This window comes from Pseudoliparis swirei, chromosome 9 (genome assembly GCF_029220125.1).
Source record: "Pseudoliparis swirei isolate HS2019 ecotype Mariana Trench chromosome 9, NWPU_hadal_v1, whole genome shotgun sequence".
NCBI lineage: Eukaryota > Metazoa > Chordata > Actinopteri > Perciformes > Liparidae > Pseudoliparis > Pseudoliparis swirei.
This window is the reverse complement of record NC_079396.1, coordinates 13913475-13934730: the sequence shown is the minus strand read 5'-3', so window position 1 is coordinate 13934730 and position 21256 is coordinate 13913475. Positions and strand designations below refer to the sequence as shown.

The following is a 21256-nucleotide window of genomic DNA, read 5'->3' as shown; positions in this document are numbered from 1 at the left end:
GTTATTATTGTAGTTATTAAGCAGCACCGTCATCCTTCCCAGTCTCACTCCTCCCATTCTCTCCCCTATACACTGTGTATCATCAATAATAAATAGTATACACCGAGCAGCATGATGCAGCAACAGCATGACACAGCGGTTTGATTTTGAACAGATTACACATGTTGAATAGGAATTCAAAACCCTCATCCTCCCCCATCATTCCTGACTACTGAGAGCAGAGTTTGTTATGAAATTCCTAAAGTGATGTCAGGGCTGCCCACAACCTTTGAATGAGAAGGTCTTTGGAAAGCAGTGTGGGATATGAAGACAACTGCCCATAAAGAATGAGCCAACACAAGAACAACATTAAGCTTGTTTCACGGACAGTATTTCCCAGTGTTTTCCACCCCGTCATTATTCTGAAGCATTTGTGAAATGCAAACACACATTTGTAATCACCATTTTAGAAACAGACAAGTTAAGTACATGGATGGCGAACACACAATAATCTCATAAACGGGCCCAAAGAGCTGTGTTGGTGGCCCAGACTGGGAGGTGCACTTACATGGGACAGGTGCTCCTCCAGTTCATCCACCTTCTCCAGAGCAGCATTCTTCGTCTCCGCATCTTCCAGCAGACCTCCCACGTCAAACACGTTATCCAGGTAGGCCTGGATCTGCACCGACAGCTTGTCACTCTCTGTATGTTTACATTTCTGACAGGAGGGAGAATGAATTGTAATTAGAGATACTCCACACCCACTGGACAAATAGTCTGAGCCTGAGAATATTAATTTGGAACACCCATTTTAACAACAGCATTGTCATCTTACCTCCAGGTAATCATCCAGTCCAAGCTTGGTGAATTCATACTGCAGATGGACTCTGAAGTTCATGTCCTCCACCGAGTGCACCACAATGTTGATGAACTGCATGCAAGCAACCTGGACCACAGACAGATTTACATCCAAATACATTCGATTGGATAGATAATTAGATGGACAAACATTCCCACCCAAATAAAAACATCCATCCATAATACAAAGTGTATCTTACCATGTAGTCGATGTTTCCCTCCTCACTGCGGAAGTAATCCATCAGTCTCTCAAAGCGATGCTTCTCCTTACACACCTACAATGCAAAAGATGCAGAGATACAAAGGAATGAAATTAATTTATGATATTTAATTTTCAGTTGAAATGGAGGGAACATTCAAAATTAAACACAGACCACCGCTTTTTTATGAAGAAATGCCACCAATAGTCCTTTTTCCCTTCAATGTTTTACTTATTTGATTATCTATTTCTACTTGAGAACAAGATCATAGTCCCTCTATGTTTGCAGGCTGTTCTGTTGTATCTTGAGTTGATGCAAATACAGGACTGTCTCAGAAAATTAGAATATTGTGATAAAGTTCTTTATTTTCTGTAATGCAATTAAAAAAACAAAAATGTCATGCATTCTGGATTCATTACAAATCAACTGAAATATTGCAAGCCTTTTATTCTTTTAATATTGCTGATTATGGCTTACAGCTTAAGAAAACTCTAAAATCCTATCTCATAAAATTTGAATATTTCCTCAGACCAAGTAAAAAAAAAGATTTATAACAGCAAAACAAAATCAAACATTTGAAAATGTGTTTCCAGGTGTTTCGAGTTAATTAGACGATTCAAGTGATTTGTTTAATACCCTACTAGTATACTTTTTCATGATATTCTAATATTTAGAAATAGGATATTTGAGTTTTCTTAAGCTGTAAGCCATAATCAGCAATATTAAAAGAATAAAAGGCTTGCAATATTTCAGTTGATTTGTAATGAATCCAGAATGCATGACATTTTTGTTTTTTTAATTGCATTACAGAAAATAAAGAACTTTATCACAATATTCTAATTTTCTGAGACAGTCCTGTATATGCAAAAATATATAATATCAAAACAAACATTGTTGGTCCTCTGAAGTCCTGTCCTACGACCTTATATTCTATATATTATATATAATATCATAAAGTTTTTTGGTATCACATTCCAGGATTAAACCAGAGCGTAGCTGTATGTAAACAGAGAACAGCTTCCTCCATTTTCAACAACAACCTCTTGTTATTATTATAATTCATGGGAAGGGAAGCCAGCGGAAGATGAAGACAGGGGACCGACTTCTTGAGCCAAATTCCTGCACAACAATACAATGAAGGAGGAGAGGGGGGAACAATGTTTCTAGAAGGTGCTTTATCCAGCACGGTAACAATTTTTAAAATCCATGCCCATTTCTGACAGTTCTAATTAGAAACAGGAGTAGTTGTAGACCTAATATTTGCTTACTGTACACCTGTGGTTTAATATCTGCCACTTTGTATTAAGGTATCATTTAAAAATATAGCACTCCAGAAACACCATCTTGTTTTGACTAGTGGGGGGATTCGCTTTTGTGTCTCTGGGGCTTTTCGACAGTTCCGGTGTTTAGATGACCGAGTAGGCAGAAACCGAGAGGCTAAGCCAAACGTTGTGGTCTCCTTGCTCCCATCAGGGAGTTGATTCTTATCATTGTTCAAGGTTGGCTCACATCTGGTGTCCTAATGAGACTAATGACCTCAGACAGGCCACCGTAGAGCTTTGCTTGGACCCTCAGTCGACATCAAATCTGCCAGAGCTCCTCCACTTTCATTCATCTGCACTGGCTCTTACGCCCTCATGCATTCCAGTGACGCACATTATGAATATGAATATATTATCAATTATTATTATAGCACATTAAATTCTCACAGGGTTAGCCATGTATTACCACTCAATATAAACTGCAGAATTTTAGATGATAACAGTTCAAGTTGAATTAAAACATTGCTTTGAGCACCTCTTTGAAGTTGTCGAATGCAGAAAGGATGATCTCGTGACCTCCTCGGACTAGACAGACAGCAGCCAGCAGCTCCAGGACCAAGGCTTTCGTCCTGTAAGTACAGGAAACACGTAATACACACCTGGATAAAGTTCGACTGCAGACACTCTTAAATTAAAGGCGGGAAAGCACAATATTTATACTATCTACGCTAGCAGAATGTATGTCCTTAAAATTAAGGCGAACGCATCAACATACAGCAGTTGAAATCTTTAATCCATACTAAAGTGTGAAGTAGGGCAGCCTTCATTATGAAGTGATCAGTGCTGGCGGTTTACCACTAATCTTCCTTTAGTAAACATTCCTTAACAGCCTGTATATACGGCTCTGATCCCCGACTACGGAGAAAAGCCGAGCCCCATGAAGAATGAGAGGCATATCATATGAACTGGCTGCAGGGTTTCCCCAATTGTTTGACCCAGTAATGGAGACGGTTCTTACCGTGAGTTCTTATTGTTCAAGCTGACAGCAATTTCATTGACTGCGTGTGCGTGAGACATGACCATATTGAAGCCATACTGCATGAAGAAGACACGCAGAGAGAGAGAACGGGATGTGGTGAGAACAACCTTAGAATATATGGAGCACACTGCACAGGAAGCATATAATCCTCCTGTTGATAACAGATATCTGTGTCCGATTGGGTTGTAGAGTGTTGGTTTTACCTGGTAATTCATGATTGCTCTCAAACACATGATGCACACATGCACATCATCTTTTTGGCTCACAAGGCGGGAGTTCTTGATGGTCTTGCTGCTGGAAACCGTGCCATAGCTGCAACGGAGGGCAGCAGTTATTATATGCTAGAGATTTACGAATTAAACTCAAATGTTATGTTTAACCAACGCTTGTTTTATTTATTTCTGGAGTTTGTCTGGTAGTCGTATGACTCTAGTTTCAAGTGTGTCAAATAGAGAGGCAGAGAGAGAAAATTACAGAGAACGAGGTCTGACAGAAAAAACTTAGATGGCTTTTGAGGTTACTGATGCATCATGGGAGATGACTGCTATCCTTGCTGCTGTCAACAGTGAGTTCTATGCACACATACTGCTATTATGCAACTGTATTGCCTGTCAGCATGTGCACATAGTATTACTTTTCTTGTGCAGTTCATAAATAGCTTTTACAGTCGCTTGTGATCCAGCGTTTCTGAATTATACACTATAATAATATATACACTAATACATATTCAGCAGTTTTCTTAATCTTCTTGTCGACTATTTTTCTTTTAAATTCCTCCCATCAGACTTTATGCCTTGTGTCTCTCCATCTCTTGTGGCTCAGTGAGGAAGAAGACAACTGCCCAACATATGCTGCAGCTCACAGCTGGCTTTCATCTGAGGACAGTACAGACGCACATCTGGACAGATGAGAGAGGCCCATTACCAAGAGAGACTCATAACGCAGAAGGTCAAAGATTTGGGTATCTATCTCTGATACTATATCTGATTAACTTTGTGCAGAGCCTTGAGGTCAAGAGGTCAGACAAAACATAACTAGTCAACCATCTCAGACATCGTCCTGAAACAAAACAGCACCGAGACAACTGGTTTACATGTTAATGTATTATTGAAGCATTCAAGGTAGCACAGCGAGGCAATAACGGGGGCAGGTAACAGCAGAGAAGCTCGCTCAGCAATACGTACCGAAGGACAGACTGGTGGGCAGAGCGCACCAGTGTGTTGCAGAAGGGTTGGGCGCTGGAATGGTGCAGATCCTCTATGGACCTGCTCCAAGATTTAGCCTTATCCAAGAAGCCATCCTCCCCATTTTCCAGCCCCTCTAAATCCAACCTGGGCCACATACAGACCGACACACAAGGCAACACAGAGGCACAGGGGAGGGGGGGGGTAGAGGAGAGGAACGGGGGAGGTTAGGTCAGCAAGGCAGCTTGGTAAAGAGCCGAGAGCCAGGGGTTATCACGAGAACTGTCATCGAGCTGCATGATGAAGCTCAGCACAGAGATCCTGTCCCATTCAGGCAAGGTATAGATCAGCACTACACCACATAGCATACACAGAAACACTTTTAGTTTGCCGAATATGCAACAAGTCAGACACATTGTTCAAAGATCGCAAATGCAAAGAGCACATTTTTAGATGCACAAGCAGTTTATTACAGGACATTACGTGTTAACCCAGCAGCTGAGTCAACTGCCCAACCTAGTTCCTCAGGAAAGGTTTCAATCCACGGTCATGAGCTGTGTGTGTGTGTGTGTGTGTGTGTGTATATAAAGCGTACTTGTATAAAAGTACTTACATGACAGCACACTGTGCAAAGGAGAGGTACTCCACCAGGATGTCAAGACCTCTGTTCTCGTCATTGAGGAACTCCCTGACCCACCTGTGAGGCATGGGAACACAGAGGCGTTAGCAGGGCACCAGATCAGAAACACACCCGTGTCCTTTTATCCTTTAGGATTGCATTTTACCCATTTATGGAGAAAAAGGAAGTGAAAAAGAGAGAAAATGTCGTTTAGTAATTGATCTGTATCACGTCGTATCAATACAAATAGTATTTTGGGCATCCTCCCTATCACAAAAACATATACTTGTCTTATTAGATGTACTGACTTGAAATAACGGATTTAATGAGTGTCAATATTATCATATGTTGTAGATATGCGTGTTCACACAGATGTGTATGCATGTATACGTATGTTTTAGTTTATATCTTTCCCGACACTTACTAAGCTTCACTGTAAAATTGCATGTTATCAGATGTGGGGATTCATTGCATTTATTGGTATTACATTCAAACAAATTGAATAAATTGGGATTTTGGAGAGTTGGTTGGACAAAAAAAAGAAAAATTAATAAAGATTGAAGACTTTTGATTGAGAAATTCTGGCCAAGTTCATTATTAAAATCTGGGAAAACTGACAACCCAGACGATTACATTGGTTTTGAGCAAAGTGAGCCAACATTATTAATAAAATAAGGCAGAATTGTTGTCCAAACTGTTAATTCATCCATCAACTTCCCATAGTTGTGCATGCTCACAATATTTCCTGGAATAATATAGTTTCTGTAATCCGGATAAACTTTCTGTCTGATAGTACGACAGCTTGTGTCCCTCCCGTCTGACTTATTGTTGTAGAAATATCAACTTATATATTGCAGCAAAGATGTTTTAAGTGATCGACATGATGGTAAAAAAACAAAGCCCTTGCTGTATTAAACGGGAATGATCCTTTAAGGCAGCTCTGAGGGGGGTCTCCCCTCCCCTGTATGAAGGAACTTGGCAGGAATGTCATGGAAAGTAAACCAGACTCCACATTTAACTCCAGTTTTTTGGAGAGAGAAACAACTCCAAACAAAGGAATTCCCATTGCGATGAGTGAAAGAATGTGGAGGACATATGGCTGAAGGAGTTGAGTTCAGGTTGAATCCCTGACAGTTAACAGCATTGAGACTGCCTCCCCCACAGACCCCTTCACCTCCTCCAGACGTCTTCAGAGAACTCCAGGTGGGGGGGACAGGATTGGGGTAAAAGGTTCTTAAAATAGTCTTGGGGTGCTGGTTAGGATGACAGTCGGCCAATGGCGCGTCAGGCAGGAAAGCAATCAGAGCCTCAAAGTAGCAAAGGGAGGGAGGGAGAGAGGGAGGTGAGGAGAAGAACCGAGGAAAGCAAACAAAGCAGTAAGAAGATTGGGTGCAGGAGGAAAGGAGAGGAGGGTTGGACAAGGAGGCAGGCTTGATCATCAGTTTCCTGTCTACCACCACCCTCCCTCCCTCCCTCCCTTTTCTCCTTCCCTGCCACCGACCCCTCACTCCTTCCTCTCTTCTCCTTGCCAACCAGTTGCTATTTCAGATTTCCTTGGCAATTTCTGGAATAACACATCAGAATTGGCCGAGGAAACAGACATGCACATAACCGCCATCTATTACACTTAATCCCATCCACAAAAGTCTCCTGAAAAATAGCTTTCTTTTTTCTTTGCCTGCAAGTCTTTCTGGGAAATGCATTAAAACAGAACTTTATTGATGAGTAATACAATATGAGTTATTCTTGGAGCTCGACGAGTGCTATGGAAAATATTCTTATTTTTACAGGCGGCTTTTGGTTTGGGAATTCAGCGCCAAGTCACTGCAGCACATTTATTATGTGACATCAGATTATAAAGTCAAGGATCATGTCTGCGACAGTGAAGATAAGGGCTAGAAAGGCTTCACACAACATCTGCATACACAGCGGTTGTGTCGGGAACTGTAAGGTATTAAGTGTCCATGGCAAACTATGACAAAACAATATAAAAGGATTGTGTGCTTTAAAATGTGTAAACAGAAAAGTATCCTTGTGTGTCGTTTTTGTGCGTTTCACTGGGCTCAGCATTGGTCATCGGGCTTCCTGTCCCTCTGGCACACACAACAAAGCTTCCTGCTCCACACTATGGGGGAGTGGACGGGGCAGCACAATAGCTACCATCTGGGCATTATGAGGACCAGCTCTATGAAGTGGAGCTGCAGAGCTTGGCAAGTTAGAACAATGGGGGATATCTGGGCACCAGAAAGAGCTCTGGGTCCCTGCAGCAGCAAGAGCCCACAATGCACCATTCGGTACCAGGGGAAACAGTTGTGAGGTTTCCTTCAGGTGTGTGTACCATTAAATAGATCCATACAAAGTATTGATTACCCAATGTGGTTTGTCCTCAGTGAGATCTCCAGCTCCCTCAAGACTTTGGTTGATTCCTGCACCCGTCTGCGAAACTTCTGTAACACAGTGAAAGATCAGAGATTGTTGTAGAAATATCATAGTGCAGGTTCTACTTAACACGCAGTGAGAGTTTACAGGTTCCTTTTGAACAGTTCAGATTTAGCGTTACACTTGTGTTACCTTTATGGCTTCACGATGTTGAATAAAAACGTCTTTCTTGTTTATAACTTCGTTGGTGCCTCCAGTACCCAGAATGCAACTCAACCCGTGACAGTTCATTCCCAGATTCGAGAATGTTGTGCGAGCACTGGGTAACGTAAAACCTTAAGCAAAGTTGAGGAGAGGAGCGGGCTGTAACCTCACTTCTTTCTACAGACCCCAAGATATTTTTAATTTTCCAAACTTGTAGCCTTCAGCCCAAACCAACATTAGAATTCTTCAGCCAATAAAGGCTTGATGAAACTTTGTTTCCACATATGCAGAAGTACTCCCCAACACCTGTAAACAGACTGTGATTTGGACCTCGGTGGAGTTCCCCTTTAAGTGGACGCTATATATTTGAAAGGACATTAGTACGCTCCCACCTTCCGAGTGACTCCGGGGTCTAAGTATCCTCGTAGCTTCTGGATGTAGGTGTGAGGCGGATTCTTCACCTGAAACCTCTCCTGAAAATACACAACAGTGTAAGCATTGTAATGTGCAGTCGGCTCCAGTTACTGGACTGGTTCAGAGTGAGTATAGTGAGGACGGCAGGTTAGTGCGCATTGTGAGCGCTGGTTTTGTCGTTTATGAAAACAAGTTTGTGAATGCACCTGGTCGCAGATCAGGTCCCACTTCTTCTCATTGTCGTACTGCCTGAGGAGCCGCGCTTTGTCTGGAGGCAGATTCATAGAACTCTGAAAATAGAAGACGTGAGCATTAGTTTCATTTATGAACACGCATTTCCTTTTTTCCGATTTATTTGGCTCTTTGAAGAAGCTCTGACTGAGTGTGTGTCATTGACTTTACAGGCCTCTGGCACCGACAGCAGAGACGGACATTTTGGAGACATACACCCTGACCTCACTTCCTGTGCTGACACTCAGCATCCTGCCACAGGAGATGGTCTGCGTCTCCACTGCACTTTTGAGTCTCAGTATTGTTCAGGCAACACCTTCATTTTAACCACAACAAGCTAGTAGCAAAGTGCAGGCCTATTACCAGACCTGTCATCTAATCCAGCCATTAAAAAAAACACTTGAACGCCACACGAGAGGTCCTGAGGCAGGCAGTTTACGGTGGCTCAAATTAAATCCTAAATGCTCTAATTTGTGTTTGGAGACCAACACACTTAACCATTTTATGACCTCATCACAACATTTAAAAGATAACTAAACAACCCAAGCTTTAGAGGAAATAACTTCCTTGACCGAGCCAAGAGCTTGTCAACATGAAAATCTTAAAACTGAGGAAGCACAACAATATGAGGGAACTTGCCAGCCCCTGAAACTGATCACCTCAGCATTTCTCTTTGAAGAGACATGAGCGATTGTTTGCACTAGGAACCTCATTTACACCCGTACCAACAGAACCCCGGCAGCCCGGCCACAAACGGCCTGTCAGCTTGACCTTTAACCTTCAGCTATAACTCAGCCTCTCCTCTAAAATGCAGCACCCTGTTAACCCATCCGAGGCCAGACATGATGTTCACACTAACAATGCTCCACTGGTGGAGTGTTTGAGATATGAACAAATAAATTAAATATACGATGAAATGACAACCCCTTAGTCGAGAGTAAGAGGGAATGACACGTGTGAGTATTTTTAAAATAAGTTTCCCACATCGGTATTGTTCACTCCATCAGCACATCATGAATCAGGTGCTCTAAAAGGGGACTGAGGAAAATAAACTGTGTTTCTGCTTTTCGTGGCAGTTCACTAATCATTTCACATTAAACAGCATCTTTCTGATACCACAAAATATAAGGCAAACTTAAAAGCACATGAAACAACCTTAAATTGCAGATAGATGCCAAAGAGAAACCTTGAAAAATAAAAAGATTGCAATGTGCGTACAAATAATTGTAGTGGGAACCAGTGCAGAGATGTTGCAATGGGGCCTTTGACATAACCTGCTCTATGAATCCATGGCAGGAGACAGGAAAGAAGCAGCATGCATACCAGATGTCCAGAATTAAAGCAGGAATGTGTCCTGTTTATAGTAGTAGTTCATAGTAGTACATTTCCTCTCCTGTCTGACCCCGAGCCACTCTCTCCTCCTCTGTTTCTCCTGGGAGAAATTTCACCTCCGATGCAGTTTTTAGGACAATCATACTAGGAAGTAAAGAATAATAAAACACATGTGTATCATCCGTCTCCCTGAGCATTTTTAACATCGAATGGACATTACTTTAATGAGCATTGGCTACTGATAACTTATACTAGTACAGTAAATAATAACCTCGAGCTGATGATTATCAAAATAAAACAGACAGAGTTTATCAAATTCCTATTAATTAAATAAATGCAGTCGATGAAAGACAAACACATTAAGATGTACTGTACAACTGAAACTATTAGTTAAGTTATCAATTAGTCAATAGCAGGAACATTTTCTTCTAACATGAACTATTTTGATGATGGATGATTGTTTTCAGCTGCATGTAATATTTGCTGGTTCCAGCTCCTCAAATGTAATTCATTGTCTTCCTGTATATCACTTTAAATTTAATATGCTTAGGTTGTGGACTGTTGGTCAGACAAAACAAGACATTGGGAGATGTCTCTGGGGAACCATGGCGAACATTTTTTTATAATTTGGGACATTTTATCGAAATAAAATTAACTAATCTGTAATTGAGAAAATAATGGGCAGATTATTGATAGTGAAAAAAATCATTTGTTGCTGTCCACCTAGGTTTCAATGGATTGACCCTCGTTTATAATGAAGTAATGACTAAGAAGTACCAATTGCACTGTGTGCCAAGGCGATCTCTTTAATACACTTCATAATAATGTTTCATATGGTTGAATTGTGATGCAAACAGTAAAACGTGGATGGAAAAACAAGCAAAGATATCTACTCTAGCATCTTTTCAGACCCAAAGCGTGGTCTGTTTTCTCTTCTCAGTCAGTCACGCATACTGAAGTAGAACTGTAGGGCCAAAAGGCAAAGAGCAAGGTCCCCTCTAGTAGCCCTTTTATTCTGAGTTACTGGAAAACAGGCATGCAGACTCACACAAATGTCTATCCATTTAGAAGAGGAGCAACATGTAGTAAAAACCTGCCCGCAGATATTGGATTCAATTAAGATTTCAGTCATAAAAACATGAATTAGAAGTGGAAAATAAATGATCAGTAAATGCAATAGGTTCCCTGGCATTACGAGCCATGGGGACATACCCAGGCTGTGATGTGTATACTGTTCTGCTCTGTCAGTTAGAGCCTCAGGTAATGTACACAAATACAGGTGGGATTTTGAGCAGATGTGTGAAACTACAAATATTATGGGTGTAACAAAGTATTTATCCAATGACAGAGAAGGTAAAGAAGTGGTTTCTCCTGCGAAAAGGCAAAAGGCAGAGAGGATGTTTCCTTTCTGAATTGATTTGGGTAATTTGAGCCAAGTAACCCAATTTAGCTAATTTCATTTCACTTTCTCCCACAGTGATATAATCTTGCCCTTCCTGTGTTTATAAGAAGCTAGAAACTATTTGTTTTATAGGGGAGAGGGAGCAGTGGCCGAGTTTGGGATTCATCGGCCCATTTTAGGAGTAAAATACTACAGAAATGTCAAAAATGTTTGGTGCTTGTTATGTTGCCATGTTGCCCACAGACTGTCTCCTCCAGTAAGGCCGTTCTTGCTTGACCTGAGACTGGCTTTCCAAAGGATTCAATGTGGCGCTTTGTTTTGGTTTGGTGCTGTGCCATTCCCATACTTTGACATTTGAGCTATTTCTTTCCTCATAGAAAATGGCTAACAATGGCTGGTGGGTAGGGTCAGTGTCTGCCTCCTGGTGCAGTGGAGAGCAACATCCAGCTAACACACAACACCAGTACACTGTGCAACCAGATGAACTGGTTCTATTATCGCCACTATCTTTCCTATCATTAGGCCCACATGTTGAGCACAGGAGGCAGTTTCCAAAGTAGAGAATGGAAACTCTGCCTGTATAAAACACAGGCAGAGTTTGACTATAGTTTGACCTAAAATACCATGAGACCATCAATCTTTTTTGCTTTTTAATATAGAGATCTCTTCACACAAATCAGTTCAGAAAATGAGTAAATACATGTGATGGAAAACAATGTAATGGAGGAAATAATATCTAATGAAAATGACATATTTAATTTGATTTAGAGGTAAAAGGATGTTGTGGAGGAGAAGTAAGGAGTAGCAGCAGCCAGCAGAGAGGACATAAACTCTAACACAGAGAGCTGTCGACAAAGGAAGACAGAGGTTTTCAAGACTCAACAGTTAAATAGTTGAGGGGGTCAGGTTTCGGGTAAGGGAGGCATGGAGAGTCCAGGAGAGCCATCGGGGACTCAGCAGAGCAGTCAAGTTACGCATAACCCCCACAGCTGAGGGGGGATGCGGCAGAGCCCACGGCCACCTCAGACACGAAGAGTCAACAGGGCAACGCTGTCTGTCCCAAACTGGACAGCTTCCTAATCCGAGCTGATTTACAATCAGCCTTGAGTTGAGTTTATGACTAGAAACTCCAGCCGGATAGACAAATGGAAAAGAGTGACAAGATGTTCCCCCCCTGATCTTTTTACAGCTTCTCACTTTCAGTCGGGATAAGATATAACACCGCCAAACCAAACTGACTCTTCATTTCAGAGGCTTGACTGTAGAAAGCCTGTTTGTTATAGGAGAGAACACACATGTGTATTTACTTTGTCACAAAACCCTGGATGTCCTCTGTATCGTAGTAAGTATTTTTTTGTTTGTAAGTCAGTGAATATCTGACAAAAATGCTTTTCTTTTTTTGGTGGTATTATCTGAAAATGCATGTGCAGCATTCTGCATCTAGCTTATATGAATTTGTGTCGGCTTGTCAGCCCATGTAAAGTGGACACGGCTGTATCCAATAATACTTATGACAATATCAATACACAAGATACAATAAGAAGGTGCTATGCTTTATGCATTTAAATAACATTTTCTGATTGATAACCTGACCCTACAAGTGGCCAACTAAGCAGATACATTCAATTAGATTTGAGCTCCTGGTGGGTTAAAAACCTGCAGTCTGTGTTTTTATCTACTTTGATGGTTTACACAGGCCAGACTGAGTTGTCATCAGCTCAGAGGGAAAGAAGTGGGTGGCTAAAGAGCTCACTTTGCTGGACAGAGCCTGTGGCAGATCAGACATAGAGGCCCAGACTGCCCCTTTCACCCCCAAGTCTGAGTGTGTGCTCATCAGGGCGGGTCCACGAAGAGGGGACTCACGGTACAACTGTGAGCCAACATAATCAAAGGGTCCCAGCTGCGCGCCACAATGCACGGAGCTCAGATTGAACATTCAAGGAAAGGCAGGTTCACTTATTCATTAATGTCTGACACATTTCTCAAACAATGGTGATTGTATTTCAGAGAACCAGAACAGGATAAACAAAGACAAATACTAGATAAAAAACAGTAAAAGTGGAAACTCTGAATATTTATTTGTGAAATATGCTTATTTGCAAAGAGTTACATGAGATCAAAACCACTCTCATGTCTTTTCTACCAACCTTTCCGTTGCCTTTCATTTTAGAGACTTGAGAAATAATGTAAGAAATGTTTTTTTCCAATTTTGTTCCAGCTTCAGCTTTAACTTTGAAAAGAAACCGTTACTAGCCTACAAGAAATAAAAGCATGGATCAGCTTTTTCAGAAAGGCTGACATTGTAAATTATGAAGAGGTTGGAAAAATGCTGGCCACTGATCCCCCGTCAGGAGGCAGAACCCACAAGGAGGCAAAGAAAACAATGAATATGGGACTTGGCATGATGGTGTTATATTTAAGCCTATTTCAGGCCCTCACAATGAGAAAATAAAGTGACGATCCGCTGCTTTTGCCAGAGATGGATGGACATACATGAAGATGAATGTGCCCCAAAGGAAAAACCGTCAGCACCCTAAGGAACCAAGAGGAACAGGAAGGGCAAATACCAACATCTGGGCGCCTGTCTGTCACACTGTACCTGCCACATTCCCTGATGACAACTTCAGATGGGGCCTAACAAAGCACAATGACCTTATTTAATAACATCATTCATGGTAAACGGAAGTGTGAATCACAACAGCTTTTCATTCATGAACGCTGTTGTTTGGATTTGTCCTTTTCCTTGCTATTGAAACACAATGAGAGGAGACAGGATGAGAAGTTGTCGTCACTGGGCTGCGGGGACTTCCTGAACTCTTCAGGAAATCACCAAACTGCCCTGAGTAATGTCAGCTTTGTACCTTCTGTGACGTGTAATACGAGCGTGTGTGAGTGTTTGTTGCACATCCAATGTGTTTATGTTTGCAGTAATGAAGTGTAGATGTTTTTCCAGTTCTCAGGTAAGCTTCGTGGAATTGAAAGCGACCGAGCAGAGTGTGTGAAAACACTACCCACCCTTTCTCCGAGAAGACATCCGATAACTCTATCGCTCTTGGGCGAGGTAACCCGAACCAGGCAATCACAACAAAGCATGAGTCCTGGACAAAGATAGTGGAGGACTGGGAGGCCAACAATGAGATGCGACCACGTTTCCTAAGGGCAGAGACTGAAGGTGGGAGGGGCAGAAATCAGAGAGGACACAATGTTTTTCTAACAGGTGGAGAAGTTTTCATGTAGCTCAGAACTCTTCCCTGTCCACTCCCCCGAATGTTTACCCTGGTTTACAAAGCAAACAGACGCAGTTAATAATGTGTTTATTAGGATATTAGCATAACAGGTAAGGCCACAACTCATTTACATGCAAACGTGAGTCATTCAGTGCGTTTACATGCAATCGAATTATTGGCTTAGTCGGACTGAAAACGAATTATCCGTTTCATGTAAACACCTTAGTCGGACTATGTGCGGTCCGACTTCGGTCCGATTAACACCCCTGGATAGCTCGGTCCGATCCAGTTGATAATTCGACTCTCGCGGCATGTAACGGTGAATTCGATTCGGAACTGGACTTTGCGTCTTTGCGCATGCTCGAGATCCCGCCGCCCTCCTCCCTCCCATGTCGTGACCCGGAAGTCGAAAGAGACGATAAATTAAATTCTCTGTGTACCTTCGGCGACGGCGTCTTCTCTCCGTTATCAACTCAGCCAATAGCGCCATTTGCATTCGCTGTACTCCTATTAACACCATGGAAGAATAGTAGAGGATGTAGCCGCCTTGCTCTCTGTTCGCCATCTTTCTCGAAATGTTGTTGTTGGTGGTGGTGAAGAGGTCAAGCGGAAATGGCTGTATCACCACGAGTTGTAATGAAAACAGCGCCACCTATCGTATCGGATATGACATGCTTTCGGCCAATGATTCGAATTACTCACTGCCATGTATATTGGGATAACAGCAGATCCCCCAAAAGATAGCATAGTCCGACTAAAGCAAGATTCGAATTATACCATCATGTAAACGCACTGAGTGACCGAACCTCATTCTTGATATGTTAAACTTAAAGCATCATTTCCATCATTTGCCTTCCATTTGTCAACCGATACACAGCTTAACTCTTCTTAGTTGATGTCGCTTAATAGTAAGCTAAATCAGGGCTAATTTATCAATAATTGTTCCCCACTAACCTGTGAATTGTTAATTTCACAAAATCTCAGAAATCTTTGACAATTTTAAATCACTATTCCCAAAGTTCAGTGTGACATCTTCAAAGTTGTGTCAGTTCAAGAGTCAAAAATGCAAAGACATACATTAAAAATGAAAATAGAAACAGTTCATCCTCACATTTCAGACTGAGACTAGTGTATTGTGGAGGGTGTTGTTTATTTGTTGTTGTGTTGGCCTTCCCCTGCCTGAATGCACTCTGAAGCCTCCTCTATTCTCTCATGAACTCAGGTCTTCTGCGATGTGACCTCTCCTCTGACTCACCCTCTTGAGAGAAATAACTTTCCCTGCAGTCCCTTGACAACTCAGGACCAAATGGTCATTTCACAGCCAGGAAGTTAGTTTTCGGTTGATAAATCAAGAACTACCTCCCAAAACCCATTTGCTCCTCCATTGATTTACCCGGTGACATGCAAGTGATCGACAGCGGTGATAGCGAGAGACCGTTATCAGCACAAGATTCTTCAAGTCGAACAAATGGCCACCGCCTGAGATGAAGACGAAAATGTCCTGAAGCCAGTTGTTCCTCAAGCTTTAAACCTGAGCCAATTAGCGTCTACGTTTACGTTTTTGTATTCCAAAACAACAGCGATACAACTAGCCCAGCAATCCCACCTGACAACTATTCTGTCCTATTTATTAGTTTTTTTAAACATTGCAACTAGGAAACTTGATCACAAACAAGGATATAAGTTATAAATAAACACTACAATCAGTGATGAATCGGAGGCACTAGTCCATTCCTGCGTGGCCGACATCCTGTTTGTTCTCCTCTGTGCGTCCGAGCAGAGGCCAAGGAAGCCCCGGGCAACAGATGATACACACAGGGAATGTCAGGAATGTAGGTACATGAATGCCTCAATAACTCATGCTGGTAAATGCCTCTTGACACACTCCCAAGTTAAAAAGGTGAAGGTCGGCCGATGAGAAAGGGCGACAAATCTGACCCTGGGTTGCGCACAAATCAAAGTTTTGAATCAAATTGGATTCATTTTCATGTCTGAGGTTTCTATTGGAGGAAGGAGGAAAGGGTGATAATGAAATAAAGAGGAACCAAAAGACAGCCAAGACACGTAGACCTCACATGAGAACGACTGAATCACGTTACCCGTGATATGTCTGAAAAAGTTCCCCTTTGTTTCTCGATACGACTTTGTTCACCTTAAGTGTTACTGTAAAAACAGAAGTCTTGAAAAAGGAGAAGATCGAGAAAAGCTACTGTTTGTCATTTAGGAAGGTCTGGGAAATAATGACATCATGTCACCGGTGTGTAGGTAGTTGCTATAATCCACTTGCTCTTTAAATGAGTTTACAGCAGTTCCTCTGAGTGTCCCTGTAAAAGAGTGAAGCGGCACAAAGGGCACCAGGGGATGAGGCCCCCTTTCTAAAACAACACTGACTGACAGAGTCCCCATTGTATTGAGGAGGAAACCACTGCTCCAACCTACAGCTGTGGTGCAGCTGCATTAGAGAAGCATGCAAACCCCCACCGACACGCACCAAAAAAACCTTACATATGCACAGAAATGGAAAACACATGCAGTTTCTTTGCACCGATGAATATACATCCAGATCTATACACACTCCAGATCTATACACATTTCAATGATATGCACAAACAACTTGTGCTAAGTGCTGAGTTGCTGTTTCTTATACACTTGAAAGTCAAAAATCACCAAAAAGAATCTCCAAAAGTAAACAACAAATACTTCTGTGCGCTATCGCTGTCGGTCTGTTTGGCTATGTAATATATGGCCCTTTTTGGTAATGCACGTATGTTAAATTAATATCACTCAACAATCATACAGCCAGCGACCGGTTAGCTTAGCTTAGCACAAATACTGGAAACAGGGGGAAATAGTTAGCCTAACTATGTCAAACCAAAGCTTATTGTTTTTACCCTCTGGTTTTGCATTTTAAACAAATAAAATAAAACGCTCTTATAAGTGAGCATTAGAGGTACCGTTTCACGTATTTATGCTAAGTTAGTTGGCTGATGACCCTATTTTCCATAAAGACATGACAGTGGCATTGACTCATCAAATAAATTTCCCAAAATATTGCTATATGGGGATATGTTATATCTGCTTAGTCACAGGCTTTTACTTGACCTTTGCTTTCCAAAATAACGATGTAGAGAGAGGTCGAGAAGCACTAAAACTCCCCATAAAGCCTGGTCCAGATTGGGTAATTGTAGCCCGAGGGTGGAGAGAGCCAGGTGGACAGCCTTGTGCTGAACCCCCCCTGCCTGCTCCGCTGAGCTAAAACCAATTTAACTATGCGCTCTAAACTCCCATGATCCTCCTCTTCCCAGGATGTAGTTGTGGGTGGCTGAGCCAGATGTACACACACTTCCAACTTAAGTGACGTAACAAACACATTTTCTTATTTTAGAAAAGATGGTGCGTATGAAAAAGGGAGTGGTAGACATTCTTAGCATATAAATAAACCGTGGCTTCCATTCAACAAATGAAAATGATTTAGATTGTATGTCCAATAAACACATTGCACAGCTTGACTCCATTAGTTCCACTTGAGTGGCATCTATCAGATGCTGCAGCTTTCTTTAGACTTCAGCCATCAAGACACAGTGATGTTAGAAAGTGATGTTAGAAAGGGTGTCAGCATGTCGGATTTCTCTACGACTTTCCCAACATTTGCTGCTTGATGGTGAGAACATCAAATCTCAAAAGAAAAGCTGCAGCGGCACATTTACGAGTGACGCCACTTGACTTAATAGTATAAAAGATGTGAGTCAGACAAATCGGTTAGAATGGTTTCCAACGCAATCAAGTGGTGTAAATAATCAAAAGCTGCCCCCATAACAACTTTTAAATATATGTGTGCTGTTTAATAATGTTGTTTAAGTCATTCCAACCGAGAACAGTGGCAGACGGCCAGTTCAAAGAGAATTTTTCTTTTCTGAGTTCTCCTGTGGCCTCAGCGGAGACCAGACCGCAGGAATCCAGCGGTGGATTGGTGCTCGGGCACTTTGAAAGAGGATCCCAGGCCAGGCATGCACCTTTGAAAATCCACTGACTGATCTCACATCATTTTCATAAGGACAGAGTTATATGGAGAAGGTTATTTTTGAGGACAGACCCACAGTGAGAGTGAATTCAGGGAATGGGAGGGTAGGAAACACTGAGAGGCTGAGTGAATGAGAGGTTCCACTTTCATTTGGAACAGCAAGGATAAGTAGGAGTTAGCAAGGACAAAGGGGGGGGGGGGGGGGGGGGGAGAAGAGCCAACACTATCAAGAGGATGCCACTAATGACTCCGGTATTATTTTAAAGATATGGCGTCTATGCTGAGCATCTGTGAGGTATAGGTAGATCCGTATCACTAGCTGAACTAATGGCCTGTTAGTAGCAGCCTGCAGGAACACAGCTCATTATTGTAAAGTGAACCAACCACAGCGACCATTGGAAGCAATGCAATTTCCCCTGTAAAATGAAGAAAGGAAAATGCCAGGCAGCTGTTTCCAGCCACAAAAGACAGAGCTCAGGCGGTTTCTGAGGATGCTGGACAAAAGAGACAAGGACAGATGCCTTTAGCATATGCTGCCGGTTAGAATGGACCCAGGCATTTTATTAGCAGACCGCATGAAGAAGTTGAAGCAAACCCAGGGGTTTCGCCCCTCCTCTGCTCCCCTCCGCCGTCTACAGTAGAGCAGTGCTGTTAAAGTCATTAGCCTTGGGATATTACTACGCTGGCGAAGGCTGCTGCACCCATGACGTCATTATGGGCTGCTGTCCGTCCAATGGGACGTCTGTGAGCTGTGTCTGAGAGGAGAGGGCAGTCCCACCACGCAGATGCAGACACATCCAATCACACCAGCATGCCATCATGCAGCGGGAAATACAGTGGTCCAGAGAAGGGGAATGTCATTTCTGAGGCTGCAACGAAGATGGTTATGTCCCTACTTAGAATACTTAGCAAATAATCCTGCCCAATTTAGAAAAGCAGAATGAATCTCTGACTATTTTTGGAATATACGAAACTTTACAGCTACTGCTGGACAACATATGCATAGCCTTGTCTTCCCGAAGAGCTCCAACCACGAAGACAGAAGCTTTTGAAGTGCCTTTATCTCAAAACAATGGCCTTAGGCCAGGGAGACGTCCATTGTCTGATAAGAACACTAAAATATACAAGCATGTTGTTCTTTCCCACAAAGTAAAGGAAATCTGGGGCTACGATGGGGTAGGGTGGGGTGGCGTTGAATATTTTCCCAGTCAAAAACACAACTGAAGTGTTGAGTCTACTGCCTCTTGCATAGAAATCATCTGCTCTGCACGGCTGAACATAATAACAGGGATCGACTTCCAGGGCAGTCAAACTGCTGAAAATTGTTCCAGTCTCGAGGCAGGATATATGCTGCTCTTTTTTCTTTCTGGGAAAAGTGACGGCTATGGAAAAAACTTGATATGAAATGTCCCAAGCAATGAGCCGTCTGCGTGAAGGAGACACTGCTTGGGCTCATAATGGTGCTGACAGTGTAGTACAGTGTATAATTGTCATAATAGCTGAGGATTAGCACAGCAGTCAACAAGCAGACCCTGAATGGCTTCTTGCTGTGCTGGTCTCTTCATATGAGGGCTCTACTTTGTAGCTGCTGATAGCTCGGACAAGCAACTAAGGGCTTTATTCCAGAAACATGAAGGATCCACAAAGTGTTCTAGATTGAGACTATCTGAGCAATACTGTGAAGACTGCAGCTCTTAGCGGCTTGAAGCTGTAATGAAGCTCTTAAACAGTTGACAATCAAGGTTGTGAGTGGTAATGTTATTGAGCTTTCTCTTTTTGGGTGGTGCAAGTGTGGATAGAGTACTCAAATATGCAGCTCAAATACAGGTTATGTGAATAATAGCGCACAACTTAAATAATAATCAACTAAATAGAACAACAAGTGGCTCTTTTGAAAGATATTCCACCACTGTGTCACTGGGAAAAGGCCAATACGGCATCCTGATGTAGCTATTGTGTTAAGCATTGTTACAGGCTTCTCAGTAAAAGGTAATTGATACAATACTTGATCAACAATATAGGCTACTGAAGCCAAAGAGTTTCAACTGCAACGATTGTTTTGATTGTTTACTTTTTTTTTTATATAGTGGGGAAATGTCCATCAAATGTTTGTCAAGCCTATGTGACTGTTTGTCAAGCCAACAGTGCAAAGCCCTCCAAAATATTCCATTTACTATCACATAAGACAAAGAAAAGCAGCAAATCTTCACATTGCAAGAGCTGGGACCAGTGGAAGTGTGGTATTTATTCTAATAATTGACCTAAATAATGAATTGATGATCAAAGTATAGTGTCTGGTGAACTGTGTGTCGATGGACTGTTATTTTCAGCTGCAGCAGAGTTACAGATTAGACATTTTCCACCGCTGGAGAGGACTGACTGCAGCACCCACTTCCTCCGACTCACATGCAAGTTATTCAAAGTCCGCTTAATTGTTCCTGAAAAAAGAGAAAACGTGTGAAGTCCCCGGCATGACAGTACGTGTGTGTGTGTGTGTGTGTGTGTGTGTGTGTGTGTGTGTGTGTGTGTGTGTGTGTGTGTGTGTGTGTGTGTGTTGATAGTCGGTAAAAGTGGGTGTTGACTGTGTGCTCATTATTACAAAGCGCTCAGACAACTCAACTCCAGCCTCATGTGTGAAGGGAGGAGAGACTCTTCGGGAGTGGGAGTTTTGGGGGAATTCAGAAAATGCGGTTTTCAGATGGTTTTCCTGCAGCGAGACAACTTTTTAAAAAAAGAAAGAAACCCAGGCGAAGAATGCCGAGATGTGCTCAGTCAAGGATTTACAGTGTAATGCCAACCCCTGCCAACTCTCACCATGCCTACTTTAGCCAAACGCTGAGTTGTCTGACTTCAGCGGAGACAAAAGAACCGCAGGAGAGAGGGGGAGGCAGGGAATGAGGGGCGG

General features: G+C 42.3%; 1 protein-coding gene across 4 annotated transcripts in view; it reads right to left on the bottom strand.

The window, feature by feature from the left end:
* The window catches only part of fmnl3 (formin-like 3), a 32786-nt gene that overhangs the window by 10680 nt on the left and 850 nt on the right, over window positions 1-21256 (bottom strand). For 3 of the 4 annotated variants that reach the window (XM_056423778.1, XM_056423777.1, XM_056423779.1), the window contains exons 2-12: window positions 8345-8428; window positions 8117-8197; window positions 7512-7588; window positions 5136-5219; window positions 4523-4669; window positions 3542-3650; window positions 3318-3394; window positions 2835-2928; window positions 1038-1112; window positions 815-925; window positions 548-697 (exon numbers count right to left, since the gene is read on the bottom strand). In XM_056423778.1, the coding sequence (XP_056279753.1) occupies window positions 548-697; window positions 815-925; window positions 1038-1112; window positions 2835-2928; window positions 3318-3394; window positions 3542-3650; window positions 4523-4669; window positions 5136-5219; window positions 7512-7588; window positions 8117-8197; window positions 8345-8428 (1089 nt within the window). The remainder of the gene's footprint in view (window positions 1-547; window positions 698-814; window positions 926-1037; window positions 1113-2834; window positions 2929-3317; window positions 3395-3541; window positions 3651-4522; window positions 4670-5135; window positions 5220-7511; window positions 7589-8116; window positions 8198-8344; window positions 8429-21256) is intronic. The other variant, XM_056423781.1, reaches the window with a different exon arrangement.